Source organism: Phocoena sinus, chromosome 2 (genome assembly GCF_008692025.1).
Source record: "Phocoena sinus isolate mPhoSin1 chromosome 2, mPhoSin1.pri, whole genome shotgun sequence".
NCBI classification, from domain to species: domain Eukaryota; kingdom Metazoa; phylum Chordata; class Mammalia; order Artiodactyla; family Phocoenidae; genus Phocoena; species Phocoena sinus.
Window position 1 is genome coordinate 173,447,216 of NC_045764.1, and position 18,213 is coordinate 173,465,428.

General features: G+C 50.4%; 1 protein-coding gene across 1 annotated transcript in view; it reads left to right on the forward strand.

Moving 5' to 3' along the window:
* EVL (Enah/Vasp-like) overlaps positions 1-18,213 on the forward strand; it is a 165,693-nt gene that overhangs the window by 85,723 nt on the left and 61,757 nt on the right. The window contains 1 exon segment of the mRNA XM_032621497.1: positions 15,454-15,622. Within this exon segment, the coding sequence (XP_032477388.1) occupies positions 15,454-15,622 (169 nt within the window).

Sequence of the window (18,213 nt, forward strand, 5' to 3'; positions counted from 1 at the left end):
GACCCCGTAAAATACTGTGGCTCGTAGGACAGAGCTTCATCCTCTGGGATTTGGGGCATTGACTTGATCGACTCACTGCAGCTTTGCGTCTCAGCATGAATTATAATCCCTCCCCTTAAAAATTACTTCACAGTTCCCAAACTGCTGTTTCACCAGTTTTCTTGATTCTTTCGACCGTGTTGGGTGGTTAGCTCAGGAAGGGGGCATCACTGCTGTTCTGTGGGCGAGGAGGCGTGGCCTCTGATCGGCTGTGGCCCTCGCTCAGGGTTGCATGGCTGGTTGAGGAGGGACTGGAAGGAGAACCACCCAGAACAGCTGCGTCCAGCGTTTCTCCCAGGATGCAACACGGGCTCTCTAGGAGCATTTTGCAGCGAGTTACGACAGCTGACACACAGTAAGTGGGGCCCGTCCGACGCTTCTGGCCGGCAGGGGAGCTTTGGAGAGGGCGGCGCTCTCGCGCCGTGGCGCGGCCTGGGGCAGGCTGCCGGAGCCCCTTCCTCCAGGCGCTGGCAGCTCTCAAGGCCAGGGCCGCAGTTGGCCTTCCCTGCTCCTTTGCAGCCAGTTTTCTATCATCCTTGAGCTCTAGAGGACTTGTGGGTGGAGCTGCAGCAAACAAGACTTTCCGTTTCAAAGGCTCGTTAGCTTCCGAAGTGGGCAGGCGCCAAAGTCATTACCTGCCGAAAACTACACTGAAAAGCTGAGTCTGCTCTATCCTGTCAACTGCTGACTGCGGAAAATAGTATCAGAAGTAAACCAGGGGCTTCCCTGGTGGCGCAGTGGTTGGGAGTCCGCCTGCCGATGCATGGGATGCGGGTTCGTGCCCCGGTCTGGGAGGATCCCACGTGCCATGGAGCAGTTGGGCCTGTGAGCCATGGCCGCTGGGCCTGCGCGTCCGGAGCCTGTGCTCCGCAACGGGAGAGGCCACAGCAGTGAGAGGCCCGCGTACCGCAAAAAAAAAAAAAAAAAAAAGAAGTAAACCAGGAGGAAGCAAAGCAGTTCTTAAAAGTCTTGTAAAGCTGTAGAAATCTTAGGAGTTTCCATCTTGAAAGCAGGCTGAGACCATCTACAGTAGATCACCTGGGTTAGTGGTGCTTCAGGCATCTTACCCTCCACTTCAACCAGATCCACTCTCTTTTATCTTTTTAAAGTACTCCTCGATATGTCTTTGAGGAAAAGAAGTTGTATTGTTGCTGGTGATGATGATTTTGAAATCTGAAAACTACTTATTTAGTCCAGCCCTGAGGTATACACAGTTGGGGAAATTGAGGCCCAGAGCTGGGGCAGAACTTGTTCTCTGGTGAGTGAGTTAGTGGTCCAGCCAAACCAAAACCCAGGTTCTCTGCACCCACCCTCCCCGTACCAGGCTGCCTGCGCTCACGGTGCCAGCGGGACCGCACGTACAGCAGCTGTGAGAGCCGTAGATGGTTTGCTTTCCACATGCTGACATAAGAGAGATGTGATTGCTGGATTCCTAGGTCACCGTGGTTCCTGTGGTGGGGATGGAAAAGGCCTTCCCATCATGAAAACGGGTCAGTCCCAGCTCCGGCCATCCGTCAGTCAAGAAACATTTTCTAAGCTCAACCCTGGGCTGGGACCGGGGCGTTCTCCTGAGCACGTGCTGGCGTACAGCACGCTCTCTCTGGCGTGATTTCGCTTAATGCCTGCGGCGATCCTGAAGGTAGCAAGTATTGCTTTTATTGTTCCGACTTTATAGCAGAAGAAACCACGGTAGAGAGGCAGGGAGTAAGTTGCCCAGGAAGTGAGAGACCCAGGCTGGAGCGGGTCTCCTGATGCAGACGCTCTGCACTCCTGCCCCCGAGCTGGTCGAGTGGGAAGGCGGCGTTCTCAGAAATGAAGGAATCACAGGTCCTTAGTCCGGTGCAGTGTAGACCATGGTGAGTGTAGACAGGAGTTGAGAAGTCGGGGGCTGCCAGGAGGTACTTCAGGGAGAAAGTGGGGTCTCAGGTTGACCCGAAGGATAGGGGTGAGTTGTATTTTATTATTATTATTATTATTTGGCTGCTCTGGGTCTTAATTGCAGCATGAGGGATCTTCGTTGTGCCATGTGGGATCTTTTTAGTTGCAGCATGCCGGCTTTTAGTTGCGGCATGCGAACTCTTAGTTGCGGCATGCATGCGGGATCCAGTTCCTGACCAGGGATTGAACCCAGGCCCCCTACATTGGGAGTGCAGAGTCTTACCCACTGGACCACCAGGGAAGTCCCAGGGATGAGTTTTAAAAGGGACCGAGGGGCTGCTCTCGGTGCCAGGGAGACAGAGGGAACAAGACAGACGTCCTGAGACTGCACTAGGGGCAGTAGGAAGCGGGCGCACGGTCAAAAAATCGTGGAGAAGTAGAAAGCCCAGCTAGAGAGACGGCAGAGGCGGGGCCCTGCTCACGCCCGCTGCAGCCTTCACCCCCCGACCTGCACGAGGGCACGAGGCAGCCACGCCAGACCTGAGCATGAAAACATGAGGAGGGGCCACACGGGGAGGGACAGCGAGGGGAAAGACCCTGAGACGGGAACGGCTTGGTGCGTCCAAAGGTCAGGAAAAGAACAGGGAGGCTGAAGCGACATAAGGGGAGAGTGAAGGGAGGTGGGGCGGAGGGGCAGCCAGGCCTCATCACGCAGAGCCCGGGAGCCCGAAAGGAGTCCAGGCTGTTTGTCGTGTCACGAGAAGCCTTTGGAGGGGGTTACGCAAGGGGAAAGACATCCGATAGGGCTTCAAGAAAAGTTACTCTGGTCACTGAGTGGATAAGGGTCTGTAGCGCGACAAGAATGGAGGCAGGAAGGCGTCGGGGAGGCTGCTGCAGTCACGCAGGTGACAGGCCACGGTTGGGACCAGTGATGGAGCCAGTGGCATAGCGGGAGAGTGGCTGGATTCGGGAGGTGCTGTGGAGGTCTAGCCTCTGGGACTGCCCGCTGGATCCAGGTGGTGTGGAGGAGGGAAGTGAATCAAACCCAACTCGGGCGGACTCGGGGAAGGTCGGGTGCAAGCCTGCGTACTGGCTGGGTCGGTGGGGGTTAAGCCGGTGCAGGACGGTTCCAGGGAGTGTTGGCTGAACGAGGCTGCACGAAGCGGGAACTCAGCGCGCCACGGCAGCGGGAGGACCGCGCGCGTCAGTGATGCGTGTGCCCCTTCCTGGTGCAGCCGGGTAATCCCAGCCCCTTCCCTCGTCTCCCTCTTGTCCTTACCATGCTTGCTTGGTTGGTTTTCCAATGCACTTGTCACCTTCTGACATATTACATGACTTTTTAATTTGTTGTTTGTCATCTGTCTCCACCCCACAAAGATGTAAGTTCAAAAGTGGAGGGTTTTTTGTGTTTTGCTGACTAGTGTATCCTCAGTGCCTAAGACAGTGCCCAGCAATACACATTTATTAACTTGCTGGAATTAATTAACTACTTGCGTTACGATGCTGGAGATGGCTGGGCCACCGACGTGCCAGCGGAGCTCCGCAGTGTGGCCTGTTGGAGCAGCGGCCAGGAGAGCAGATGTTCCGTGTGTTCTCAGCTCGTGATGGAGCCAGGGCTCCCTGTGCGACCAGTCGGTAGTCAGCTGCCTGGGCACAGCAGTCACCACTTACTCCACAGCCCTTCAGAGCTTGAATAAGCAAACGTGGAAGAAGTCCCACGGCCTGGCCACCCCACGGTGCCCCCCAGCCCACACCCTGGCCTCTGCTACAGGGTTTGGAAGACTGTCTCTAAGGGCAGCTGGTGTTTCCTTTGACGTCTTGTCCTCACAGGCGAGTGTGAGTCCCGGAAGCTCACAACCAAACGAGCCCGCAGAGATGATGCTGTGTGTTTGCTGTCCCAGGATGTGTAGCCCAGTCATTTGAAGACGTCTTGAAACTTCGCTGTCTTCTCCTATTCAAAGAATCCAGTGTGTCTGCAGTGGAGAAACACTCCCATAATGACTCTGAGTTCTTCTCGTGGGAGTGTGTTGTGTGTCCTGGGCTTCCTGAGGCAGGGGATGGTTGAGAGCTAGTCTAGACTTTGACACCTGAACCCTTAAAAGAGAAAAGTAGCAGCAGTGCCCTTTCCTGAGTGTTACATGCCAAGCACTGTTGATATGATTCGACACGTGCTGTGCTTAACCCTCGTCCTCGGAGGTGTTACGTTGCTGTTGCCATCTCACTGGTAGAACAGGGGTCAGCAAAGGTAGCTTGCTTGCTCCAGGTCACACTGGTATCGCTTGGCAGAGTTGGGCTTTGAAGCCAGGTCTCCTGTGTTTTCCAAAGCTAAGCTTAGCTGTAGCCTCTCGAAGGAACTTGCCCAGAATGACCGTCAGAGTTAGAATCAAGGCTCCTAATCTCTGTCTTTCTTTGTAGTCTCCGATTTTCCACCGTTAGTACCACGGGAGACGGGAGACCTCCTCAGCCCTCCGGTGGCGCCCACGCGTCTCTCCGTCAGTCCTCGGTTCATTCACCACCTCCCCTCCCAGCCTAGAACTGTTCGTGGGCAGGGTCTGCGTCCGCGCCCATGGCCAGGGGATGGCACGCACTCATTCTGATGCGAACCTGAGCCGAACCGCCCCGCCGATAATCAGGGGCGACAGCCGAGGCTCAGCCAGGTCTCATTCCCAGACGATTGATTAATTTACCCTCGGAGATGCGCGTGCCGCCCCAGTCCTTGGCCCAGCCAGATCTCTACAGCTGTCCCAAGGCCGTGTTGAAACCTGTTCCACTCCCACAAGTGATCAGAGGCACAGACTCTGGGGACACAGGCATAGAGTGGAATTTAAATACGTTTGAAGTTGGAGCAGTCCTCGTGTGCACATGGCCTGTCAGATGGCTCCCCAAGGGAAGGGCTGCGTCGGTGGCCTCGAGAGAAAGTGTGGGAAGGGGTTGAGACGGGTTCAGTCTAAGGATGTCAGGCCCTCTCAACAGTTGGTTGGAGTGTTTGTTCCAGATTCCACTAGACTTCACAGAGAAGTGGAGCCAGCTGTCCAAGCATCCGGGACACTGGCATCAGAGCAGAAAAAAGGCAAACAGTCTTTTTTTTTTTTTTTTTTGCGGTACGCGGGCCTCTCACTGCCGTGGCCTCTCCCGTTGTGGAGCACAGGCTCCGGACGCACAGGCCCAGCGGCCATGGCTCACGTGCCCAGCCGCTCCACGGCACGTGGGATCTTCCCGGACCGCGGCACGAACCCGTGTCCCCTGCATCGGCAGGCGGACTCTCAACCACTGCGCCACCAGGGAAGCCCTGGCAAACAGTCTTGACCGCACATGACGTGGCAGTCTGGCTCTCCCAACCAACTTGGGTAGAAGAGAAGATATTTGGGTTTGATACCAAATTTGTTCTTCACTTACCCAAAGCCTTTCTTTAATTCTAACACTCACAAAAGTGGGGCTTAGTCACCATTTGAGATTATGCGTGTTGTTCTGTACAGGTCTAATTTATTGTTTTCATCACTGTAATGCAGCAGTTCTCAAAATGTGATCAGAAGACCTACCCTTTTAGGGGTCTGTGAGTCAAAACTATATTTGTAATAATACTGAGACATTATTTGCCTTTTTCACTCTCATGGGTGCAAAGTGGAATTTTCCAGAGGCTTACATGACATGTGTTGACATTGTCACGGTGACAGCCAAGGAAGTGTATACTTGTGTTTTTAAAAATTCTTAGTTTTAATTTCAAATATGGTAAATACAGATAGACTTAATCTCCATAAACAGAAGCTTTTTGGCACCCTCAATAATTTTTAAAATTTATTTATTGAAGTATAGTTGATTTACAGTGTTGTGTTAATTTCTGCTCTACAGCAAAGGGATTCAGCTATACATGTATATACATTCTTTTTCATATTCTTCTCAATTATGGTTTATCACAGGATATTGAATATAGTTCCGTGTGCTATACACTAGGACCTTGTCGTTTATCCATCCTATACATACTAGTTTGCATCTGCTAATCCCAAACTCCCACTCCATCCTTCCCCCACCCCCACCTCCTTTGGCAACCACAAGTCTGTTCTCTGTGTCTGTGAGTCTGTTTCTGTTTTGTGGATAAGTTCATTTGTGTCATATTTTAGAGTCCACGTGTAAGTGATATCATATGGTATTTATCTTTCTCTTTCTGACTTACTTCACTTAGTAGGATAATCTCTAGGTCCATCTGTGTTGCTGCAAATGGCATTGTTTCATTCTTTTTTATAGCTGAGTAATACTCCATTGTATATAGATAGGTACCACATCTTCTTTATCCATTCATCTGTTGATGGACATTTAGGTTGCTTCCATGTCTTGGCTATTGTAAATAGTGCTGCTGTGAACATAGGGGTGCGTGTATCTTTTTGAATTATAGTTTTGTCCAGATATATGCCCAGGAATGGGATTGCAGGATCCTATGGTAATTCTATTTTTAGTTTTTTGAGGAACCTCCATACTGTTTTCCATAGTGGCTGCACCAATTTACATTCCCGCCAGCAGTGTAGGAGGGTTCCCTTTTCTCCACACCCTCCCCAGCATTTGTTATTTGTAGACTTTTTAGTGATGGCCATTCTGACTGGTGTAAGGTGGTACCTCATTGTAGTTTTGATTTGCATTTCTTTAATAATTAGCTGCCATCTTCAATAGTTTTTATGGGCATACAGGGGTCCTGAGACCAAGAAAGTTTGAGAACCACTTCTGTAAAGTAGTCCGTTATGTGACTGTACTATGAAAGACACGCACAGAATTGGTAAGCACCTGGTTCAGGATGGTGGCTCCCACTGGTCGAGAGGAGGGCACTGCGATGCAGGGGCCTCTCCAGCTAAACAGCTTTTTGAGATGACACCACATTTCCTGGCCTGAGTGGTGGGATCATGGGAACCTACTTCTCACAGGCGTGAACTGTTTCAGAATAACATTTTAAGTTTAGAACAAAACACCAAAGCTGTAGGCATGAACTGTTTCAGAATAAACACTTTAAGTTTAGATGAAAACACCAAACCTGTTTCAGGCCTGTTTCCATTAAGAGGAAAAAAGGTCACCCTAGAGGGGATTTACTCATTACCAAGAAGAAAGGCACCTTTCCATTGGAGAGCTCTGGCGCCTGCTCCCGTAGACAAGCTTGCCTCTCCAAGAGAAGGCACCTGAGTGTGGTGCCCCATGTGATGTGGTAGAATACCTGCCCACTACCACCTGTGTTGTGTTCTTCCCAGTTACCCTGAATTTAGTCACGAGGAAACAATCCAGGATGGGGACGGCCTCCAACACAATTGGCCTGATCTCTTCACACACACAAAAATCAGTATCAGTGAAAAACAGGAAAAAAATACGGCCTAACATTCTAGCTTAAAAGAGAGTAAGCAGACAACACAACCAAATGTAATGCATGTGCGGATCCTAGATCTATAAAACATCAAAACATTTTGGGAAAACTCGGGTAACTTCTAATATGGGCTCTGTATGATCTATTAGTAAATTACTAATTTTCTTAGATGTGATAATGGTGTTTAAGTTATATATCAGAACGTCCTTATTTTAAAGAAATGTAAAAACCTTAGGATTGATGTATCATGACATCTGGAACTGTAAAATGGTTCAGAAAAAAAATGACATAAAGAAGAGAAAACTTGCATGTGGTAAAAATGCTTTATTCAGGAGGCAGAGAAGCCCTATCATGTAGCAGAAAGGGGTCTGCAGTCTGCAGTCTAGTCCCGGCCTCCCGCATATTAGCTATGGGACATTGGTAAACTTGCCCCCTTCACTTGGCCTGACTCCTCCATCTAAAGAGTTCCTTACGAATGTTTCTCGGCTCTGACAGGGCTGTGTTTCCATCCCTGTTCCTTGGTCCCTGGATTGGGATGCGGTGCCGGTACGCCTGGTGCGGGCTTCCTGGTTCCCCTGGAATGCGTGCGTGTTGAGAAGTAACGGGAGGCCCAGGGTGATGGCCAGGAACACCAGGCACTCTGCCCGAGACGCACGCATCCCCACCCAGGGCCAGACGTGCCAGGCTCCCCTTCTGCTGCGGGCGCTCTGCACCCCTGGAGTGCCGTGGGCTGTGCGCGTGTGCCTTCCCTTGATGGCGCAGACCGTGGCTTCTGTTCAACACACGGTCTGCTTTCTAAGTACCAGGCGTGGGGATATATTTGGTTCGTAGTCAGTACTCAGTGAAAGGGGTGTGTTCTTGGTTTATTTGTTAAATTAATGCGGGAAGAGAAAGCAGTGGTGGCCCGATCTCAGGTGGTTCGTGACCCCCTCCCCACCCCACCCCACCCCAAAGAATCCTCGAAGGCTGAGAAGAATGATGCCTGGCAGAACTAGGCACACTCAGAAGCAAGCGTGTATTCAGAGATAATTACTGAGCAATCCAGGAGGTCCCAGTTATTGGAGCTACAGAGATGAACATCTTTAAAGCAACCACAAAAAACCTGCCTCGTGGGGGAGAGAGAAAATCAGCAGACCTTCAGGACAGTGGCAGTGAATGGATAGGTGTTTCCTGAAGGCAGTGGCACTGAGCTGAGAAAGGTGAGATGCAAACTGTGGATGTAGGAAAGAGAAGTTGTCTTGAACAAGGGACATACTGGCTCAAGTAAACAGCACATCTGCATGAGGTAAGACTTGAGGTGAAGCCAGTGTGAGGCGCCTTCTGTATCCACATTGGAGCTGCCCTTACCCCTTATTCTTTTAACCTCCAAGGAGAAAACTAAGGTCAGGGGCTCCTGAGTGTGACCTGGAGAGCCACCCTGGGCGTTCAGGTGGCAGCGCGCAGGCTGTTGGGTCCTGCCTTTGCCAGGAGCCCCGGGGCAGAGGCTTGCCCACTGCGGGCACAGGCTGTGCTGCTGGGGCATCTCCCACGCCGGGTCTCCGAGCCCTGCTTTGCCCACTCACTCTCCTGAGTGCCTGCCCCGGGAGGGTGATGGCCCACCCCACGGAGAAGGTGCTGGGTAGCTTTCCTTCATGCCACTTACTGTACCTGCCACTGTTCTACAGGTCTGTCTGGCCAGGTATCATATGTCTCAGCTTGACGGAAGAGAAAACGAGAGCTAGAGAGGTAGCGGCTGGGAGCAGGGAGTGGTGCCAGCTCATATCAACTTACATCAGCCAAACTCACATTCAGTGGGTGTTTATTAGGCGCTTAATCCCGTGATAGTTATTGTGGAGAGGGAGAGGAAGCTCCCAGTAGGGTAACCACTCACTCTGCTTTGTCTTAGCGCTGAGTCCTGCCCCACCTCCCGGGAAACGCCTCAGTCCCAGGCAAACCTGGATTCCTGGTCCTGCTGGGGCGACAAGATAAGCCTTCAGGACAGAGTGTGATGACTTGTTCTGTCTGAAGGGAGTGACCGAGCTGGGCATTGGGTTGAGCCCGTGCTGGCAGGGAGGGTGAGGTGTGATCCAGGCGACAGAGTGCGCTCCTAGGCTGACCCTCCAGAGGACCCCGAGAGGGCAGCCTGCACTTTCCTAGAGTCAAGGATCTGTGTCTGCAGCTGGCCTCCTGGGAGCCTCACTCTCCGTAGGCCCACCCTCAGCACTGCGGTCTCCTGACTCTCAGATCCCAGGCCACGGTGATCTGACGGTGCTCTGTAACCGAGGCTTTTATTCGGCAGCTACTCTCTCTGAGGATTAACGGACTCGGATTGTAGATGGAATGTTCCCACGGGCACGAGGTCATGATTGCACTTATTCACAGTTAGAGAGTCATGTATTCAACAGTTTGTAGCGTCGGCAGCACACAGGGACCAGATTTACGAAGGGGAGAGCAATAGAGCCCCTGCCTTCAAGGAGCTCACCTTCTAATGGGGCAGATGGATGCTGATGCAGATGTTGAGAAGCAGGACAGACAGGTAAGAGCTTTAGTGAGAGGCAGAGACGAGTACAGTGCTGCAGGGGCCAGTTCTTCTTACAGGTCCAAGTGCTGTACAGGTTCCAAGCTCAACCCTGGACTTAGTTTTCCAATGAGCCTCTCTTCGTTGGCCCTGTTGTTCTCTGTTCCCTTTTTGGCTTTGCACCTTTTTGCTCTTACTTTATGAAATTACACTCTGTCCTTCAAATTTTTATAGTAAATGCCTGGAAAAGCCCCGAAAGGTATTTGTAGAGTGGAAAGGAGTCCACATTCACTGCTCACAGGGAAGAGCGTGGCCAGGATGGGGTGTCACCGCAAGCCCGAGAGAGGTTCGGAGACCTCATTCCCGGTCACGTAGGGAGCGGTGGGGCGGGAGTCCACCAGCTGGTGGGACGTGGAAGCTGCGCTTTTCCAGAAGGAATAGACAGAAGCAGAGGTGGAGACTGACTTCAGGCTACCTTCACTGTGTTTTCCCGTGTATTAGTTTTATCCACAAGTGCATCAGTGGTTTCTTATGTCAAGTCCAGGAATATCTGTGAGTATGCTTCACAGTTACATGCAGAAAGTTTGGGGTGTGTTTGCTGTTTTTCTTTTTACGTGAGAGATTTCAACAGGGATTCAGTAGTGGTCTCTGACGTATAGCCTAGAGGAGTTAACTGCTGAACCAGTGACAAGACACTGACTGCTGACCCGGGGCTGGGCTTATGGGCAGAGCTCAGCACAAACGCATGTCTGTCTGAGGGGGGCCCTGAGGTCAGACTAGCCTTGTACAGATGAGGGAACTGAGGCCCAGAGGATGCCATCTTCCTCCTCTAAGGTCCTGACAAAAGAGCTGTCCCAGCTTTGTTAGTGTATGTCTCATCTGCCACTGGGAGGGAAGTTACAGACTTGAATATTTTGCTGGGCCCACAAATACCCATACAAAAACCCAAAATGAGACTGGAATTGGACTGCTAGCTCTGAAAGAGCCTTCTCCTGGGAGAGAAACTGCTTGTACCTGCAGCTCAGAGCAGCCTGTTAGGTCCCAGGGGCAAAAGTCCATCAGCCTGGCAGTTCAGCACCATGTGGAACAACCAAACGGCATATTGGACTGATTCCCACTAGTCAGTGGTGGTTTGCTCACGTGAAGGCAGCCTGTCCTAGATGAGCCCTCAGGAGGACCAGCTTTGGCGCAAGTTATATAGAGCCAGGGCTGGGGGGAGGGGGGGTAGCAATAGTCCTTTTCAGTTTAGTAAAGGGAATTTTGTATGTATGTGTTTAAAAAATAGTTCAGTCGTTCTAGTATTTGTCTACCAAATTAACTTTCCTCAAAAAACTGATTTAGACAAATGAAGTGTCTGGTGCCTGTGAAATAACGCGTGTAGTATAGAGTTTGCATATTCATCCCAATGGAGGTGTCGAGAAGGCAGTGAATATATGGCGCTCAGAGGCACTGTCTAGGCTGGAGAGGAATCAAGAGTTTATTAAAACAAAACACAAGAAAAAATTTTCATAACTAGGTGTGGTGATGGATGTTAACTAGACTTACTGTGGTGATCATTTTGCAATATATATATAAATATTGAATCATTGTGTTATAACACCTGAAACTAATATAATGTTACACGTCAGTTATATCTCAGTAAAAATAAAAAATAATAAAATGCTGACTCCTGCAAAGCAAAACAAAAATCCCGAAGGGATAATAAGACGAATCTTAAGTAAACACGTATTTTCTTGCACTTAGGGTTTGTTAGTGGTAATAAAATAAGCAGAGATAGACAAGCACTAGTCAAATGGGAACAAAAATAGGGATTTTGATTAACCACAAGTTCAATTTGAACCTAAACTGCTAAAAAAAACCCCAAAAAAAAACACAAAAAGGGAACCTGTGGCTATGATTACAATTTTAAAAAAGTGGTTGATGTTGAAGCACCTAGCAGGGGCAAGCACAGTGGTGGGTCCATTGCTGTATCATGTCCGTTGAACAGCCCCAAGAGGTGTATGTGGTGCCCCAGGTAGGCTCTGCACGCAGTGCGCTGTCCTTGCCTCGCTGGCTGCTGGCCGCCCCCGCCCAGAATCCACATCCCCTTCCTGAACCCGCCTGGGGTTGAGAGCTCTTCGAGCTTTAAACCCACACCGTGGTTTCTTCAGAAAGTCTCCCCTGTTCCTCAGTCCCTCCAGGCTGAGGAAGGTGTGTAATTATTTGTCTTATTTCCTGAGTAGCTGTGAGCAGAGACTGTCATATGCATCTCTGCATCACTAAATGTTTTTGACTCACTGGCATCTGTGCTTGTCAGACGAAGGCAAGAGTATCATAACCCAGATCCTAAGAGAACATGTGACAGGTGGTGACTCACTGGGGTGGCACAGGGGCCTGTAGCTGTGTTGTATGAATGGTGGATGGCAGAGCCAAGGTGCTCCTTCAGTTGTCCACTAGACTGGCAGAGCTGTTCAGAGCCCCTTTGTACCTCTGGAGGGCGGGGAGTGGGCTGACCCTCAGGACAAGGACAACTCAGACCATTTCACAACAAACAGGCTGCCTTGGAGAGCAGAGTTCCCCGTTGCCAGCAGTTCCATTCAGAGGCTCTGCGTGCTCTTTGGGCTGCTTTAGGAGGCGTGCTGTGTTGAGCAGGAGAGGGGCTAGGTCCTCTCCAGAGCTCTCTTCACAGGGAGCAGTCATCAGGCCCCTGCTGTCTGCCGGGTTCTGGAGATAGTGGAGAATGAGACCCCTGTGTCCCTGCCCTCGGGGAGCCTGCACCGTGCAGGCTGTGTTACTTTGGGTCTTCCAAAAGCAGACACCCAAGTCCCCCAGGACGGTTTAGATTCCAGAGATTTATCGGAAGGTCAGTGAAGGATGGAGGGAGTGGAGAGGCCCAGAGAGCCGCAGGCCAAGATGCTGGTCTGACGTCTGCAGAAGGAGAAGGGGCGAGAAGGACTGAGGAGGAAGCGTCTCGGCCCACAGCACAGTTCTGAGAGAATCTGGGCCTGGCTGATGAGTTTCCCTGGGGAGGAGCCCTGCGTGGGCCAGCCATCCCTGCCACCACTGAGTCGTTGCGGACAGTGGCCCAGAGAACGTGGCCTCTGTGCAGACGTGGTGGGCGTCCAGAGTGCAGCAGCTGGGACCACTGGTCAGCTCTGCTCCAGAACAGGCTCGTGTGAAGGTGATCAGAAGGGCGGCACTCCACGGCCTTCACACGGGGACTCTACCACACGGTTCCTTCCTGGCTTGCTGCCCCAGAGGCATCTCAAGGGCTTCTGTGTCACGTGCCAGTGAGCACTACGCCTGGGATTTTGGCTCAGATCCCTCTGACCTGATCGAGTCTGTGCTTTGTTACCTAGCACTGTGCTGTGTCTCAGGATCTCTCCCAGCTCCTGAGCCGCATTCAGAGCACACAGCCTACTTGCCCACTGCCACCATGAGCGCCTAAGTGCGTGAGCAGCAGTAAGTGACACAACTTAGCCCAGAACTTGATTAGTAATTAGTTTACGTTGGTGTGGGACTCTGACTTGATCTGAACCAAGGTCTGTCTAATTCTGTGTACAGTTTACTCTGATTCCTACCTTCGACTTCATGAGGACAGGGCCCCAAAGACTCAGCTAGGGGAGCGGCAACTCCTCCTAATATTCTCGTAGAAGATACATGGTTTCGGGCTCCAGAGCTCAGAGAAGGCATCGCATAGTGCTGTGTTTGGTTTTCCTTTTGTTTTTCTTTTTTCTCCCCGCCAGTATGATATGGCTGTCTTCTGGGGAAGCCCATGCCTGCTCGGCTCATCACTGGTTTCCCCTTAATTATTTGTTGAATGAATAATGAATTATGAGAAAAAAGATGTAGCACAATTGCACAACAAAACCCACATAATTCACTCCCAGTACACGTGTCCACAGAAAGGAGCCTCAGCACAGGGCGTGGACGGCTGGCGTCCAGTGTACCCCAGACTCCTGCACCCCTCGGGCAGAGCTGAGGGGCCAGCAGAAGGATTGAGATGGAGCAGCGTAGGCCTGGAGCGGGTCTGAGAGCGCTGGCACGTGAGGTCGTTAGCCAGACAGCCATCAAATGTACGTAGGGATTCGTGTAACGTGAGGTGAGGGGATATGTACGGACAGGTTTGTGTGTGCACATACCCAGAATTGTTGCTAAGGTGGTGACCATCGGTATGTGTCTCCTCCGCCGTCTTGGAGTCGTAGGGGAGCCGGGTTCCGGGGAAGCTCAGCCCACGAGAGCCCTCAGGCAGGCTGCCTAGGCCAAGCTGAGGTTTCCAGGTCCCTGAGGGCCAGTCTTCTGAAAACCATCGTTTTGTCACCTGGTGACCGCTGGGACTGGAGAGAGAACTTCTCCGAGTATTTGGTTTCCCTGCCCTCTTAGATGTGGTGAAGGGAACGGACTGTGACTTCTCCTGACTGCTTGGTCTCATCATCACGGTTATCACAATTACACTTTCACTTCTTTATAACTTGGCGCCGACTTGCTGGGCTTTAACTTTCCGTTTCTAATTCTTCAGCCTCCCTTTCCACTAACAAGCCACTCCTCGCTGCTGTTGGTGTGCCTACCTTTGAAAACCACGTCTTACCTTTTTTTGTTGTTTTGCGGTATGCGGGCCTCTCACTGCTGTGGGCCTCTCCCGTTGCGGAGCACAGGCTCCGGACGCGCAGGCTCAGCGGCCATGGCTCACGGGCCCAGCCGCTCCGCGGCATGTGGGATCCTCCCGGACCGGGGCACGAACCCGCGTCCCCTGCATCGGCAGGCGGACTCCCAACCACTGCACCACCAGGGAAGCCATCTTACCTTTTTAATTGGGGGAATTCTAATACACTAGAGACTGAGAAAGTAAATGTTTAAGATTATTAGGCTTATATGTAAATGAAGAGGCCGGTGGGCTCTGGAGACTTGCCCTGCGTGCTGTGGCGGGAGTTGCAGTGTGCTGACTTCAGTCCATGACTATCTTCTCTCTCCGGCTGCTTCTTTTGCTTCTTCCCTGGTTTTCTGTCACATGCTGAACAGGGGAGTTTGCTTGGAAATGTCTCCATTGAAGCAGGATGGGCCATCTGTTCATTTTGATTTTCATCACTGTGTTCTTTAGAAGATCACCTAATCATGTTATTGTCTACATAGCATGTGTGAAGCCGCCCTGCTGTGCTATCATAAATGGAGCATTTTGTTGGATGTTGTGGAGAATATTATCTATATCATGTATTCTAGAGTCAGAGACAGACAGGTTGGAAAATCCCAGATAAAGTCGCTGAGTCCCTATGTGAATTTGTATAAATCTTGCCAAGTCTCTGAGCCACTCTCTTGTCATCTACAAAATGGGGGAAATAAACGGCTGCTTCATAAGTTGCGAAGCTTACGTGCTTTAGTGCATTGTCTTATTCAACACCGTGCCTGGAACATCGTGGCCAGTTGGCAAATTATAGCTGTAATTCCTTTCTAATTCAAGCACCTTTTCCCCTGAAAGTGAAGCTGGGAGTCTCTTCCATGCTATCAAAAACTTTGGCATAGAACCTCCTGTCCACTCCCCCTGGTCTTTGGAGAGTCAAAACTTATCACCGCACAGAGCGGCCCTTCCACAGACAGTTGGAAGCTCTGGCAACTAGGAAGTTCCTTTGTGTCAAGCGGCAGTTGGCCTCTGTTTCAGAAAAGGACAAAGCCAGCATCCATCCCTTGTAACTGAGGCTGACGCTTAACGTTTTCTCTTGGTCTGCAGCGAACAGAGTATCTGCCAAGCCCGGGCTTCCGTGATGGTCTACGATGACACCAGTAAGAAGTGGGTACCAATCAAACCTGGCCAGCAGGGATTCAGCCGGATCAACATCTACCACAACACTGCCAGCAACACCTTCAGAGTCGTTGGAGTCAAGCTTCAGGATCAGCAGGTGAGTGCTGGGGTGACAGGCCGTCCCCAATACTCACACACGACTCACACACACCACACATACACAAAATCTCACACACACCTCACTTCACACACACACACCTCGCACACAACTCACACCACACACACACACACAAAACCTCAGACACACCTCACTTCACACACACACACCTCACACACACACACACGACTCACACACACCACACATACACAAAATCTCACACACACCTCACTTCACACACACACCTCACACACAACTCATACCACACACACACAAAACCTCAGACACACCTCACTTCACACACACACACACCTCACACACAACTCACACCACACACACACACACACACAAAACCTCAGACACCGCACTTCACACACACACACACACACACACACACACACTGGTGAAAAATGGTCAGAGAACAACAAGGTCACGATTTAGAGTCAGAGGTCTGGGTTCAGTGCCTGGCTCTGTATTCTCATACTCCAAGGTGTAAGACCTTGAGCAAACTATCTTTTCTGAACTTCATTTTTCACAGCTGTCTTACGCAGGCAGTAATCCACACCCTGCCTACCTCACTGTGTTATTGTCATATTAGAATATAAATAATAGATGTGAAACAGCTTTGAAAAATATATTGTACAAATGTGTTAGTATTATTCTCTGCCTGCATACCCATAAGTAATATAGCTGTGAAGATTTTGGGTCCACCAACCCCCTGAGTCTTACTTTGGGGGGAATATCAAGATGATTTAAAGAATCTGGGATCATTCTCCTCCATAATAGTACATCCTGGAAAAATCCGATGAGATAGTTTGTGAGTGTACCTGGTAAGTACCTGTGCCAATAAATACAAGGTAAGTCCACCTATGTCCGGGGTAGTTGTGTACAAATAACTCAGACAGAGTGATCTGACGTGTCGTGGACTGAAACAGAGACGTGGAGAAAGGGCTCGTGTGGCTTCACCACAGTGACTTTGTTAGGGCTTCAGGCTCTCCCTCCAGCTCTCTTCTTAGAGATGGACAAGGACATTTTTCAGCAGTGAAATCGACAGATCTGTAGTTCAGCATTTATGAACACCTCTGCCCTAAATAGGCAGCCCTTGTCAGTCAGCCCTTGGCTGAGTTGAGCAGCAGGTTTGCTGCTGTCTTTGCAAGAATCATCGTGTTCACAAATAGGAAAGAGAACAGAAACTGAGGACTCTGTTTTTAGTGTGTTGCCTATTGAATGGGTTTCTGCTTTTGCCAAAATAGTCCTATTAGATTTCAGATTCTTGTGGCTAAAAGGGACCTCCTCACTTCAGAACCCCTGATCAAAGGTGGTCCTTCTGACCTGGAACTCTGGGTACCTTCAGGGGCATCCCTGTCCCTTGTTGATGAGCCTTACGGATAGGCAGGTTATTCTAAAAACCTTCTAGAAGCTGCTTCCCTGTTCTTCTAGTTCACTGATTCTGGCTCTGCCTTTTAGAGGCACATTCCACCATATGCTGCAGGATTTATAACACCTTTAGCCCCAACTATAGCGACAGCCAAAAACATCTCACGCATTTCCCTGACAGCCAGGGCACTTCCACCCTGGTACTCGCCTTTGACATAAGGCCCATTATCTCAGGCAGTTCCTGAATCATAGTGGGTGTTCCCTAAGTGGCTGCTTTTATTATGACAGGTTTTCCATTCTCTTCATGCCTCTTGGTTGCCCTGCAGGGCACACTAGGAAGATACCATGGTGTGTGGGAACCAACGTGAACCTGGTTCTCGGAAGCCTCAGCTTCCTTCAGAGGAAAGCACGTGTTGGGGCTCGTTTGGGAGGAGACCTTTCCTGCGTTCAGGGAGGGACTGGCAGCCGTCCTCAGTGATCTCCTGGGGAAACTCAGAGAGACTCTGTTGCCTCAAACTTAGAGATCTTCTGGGACCTGATGGAGAAGTTACCAACATAGCCTTCCAGCTGGAATTACACGTTCATCAGACAGGCTCCTGGAACATGGTTGCAACTCTGCCCAGGTGGGTGGGACACATTAGCCAGGAACACAAAAGAGATTCTCAGTAAACCAAGGTATTAGAGAAAGTGGCAGGAAACCTGGTCCATAATAACTTTTATGGACCCAGGAGAAAATATGGATTTTCACAGGTCTGATTTCCAGTCAGTATGGATTACAAGGTCAAACATCTTAAGAGAGACAGAGATTCCTGGTCTTATAACCAGAGGGGGATATCTTACATGTTCAGTGCTCTCTGTGGCTTACAGAGCACTCTTCATGTTTATTATTTCAGTCCCCCAGTAACCCCATGAGGATAATGGTATAAGAATTGTCTCCCCCGTTTTGCTAATAGGTGGACATAAAATCAGGTGATCATTTGTGGGGAAAAGGACTGGTAAGTTATAGTATCATTAGCCAGGGTCTAACCTGAATCTCACATCAAAGGTGAAGAAACCAAAAGATGTTTAGTTGAGAAGGAGTTATGGCCACTAAAAATGTTAGTGGCTCTCAGGCTGAATTAATAGAAGTAGAGGCCCAGAAGGAGGGATTTTATAGTCGTGCTCTGCTCTGCACTGGTTGTACTTTCCCGTGAATGTTGGGACCAAATCTGAGT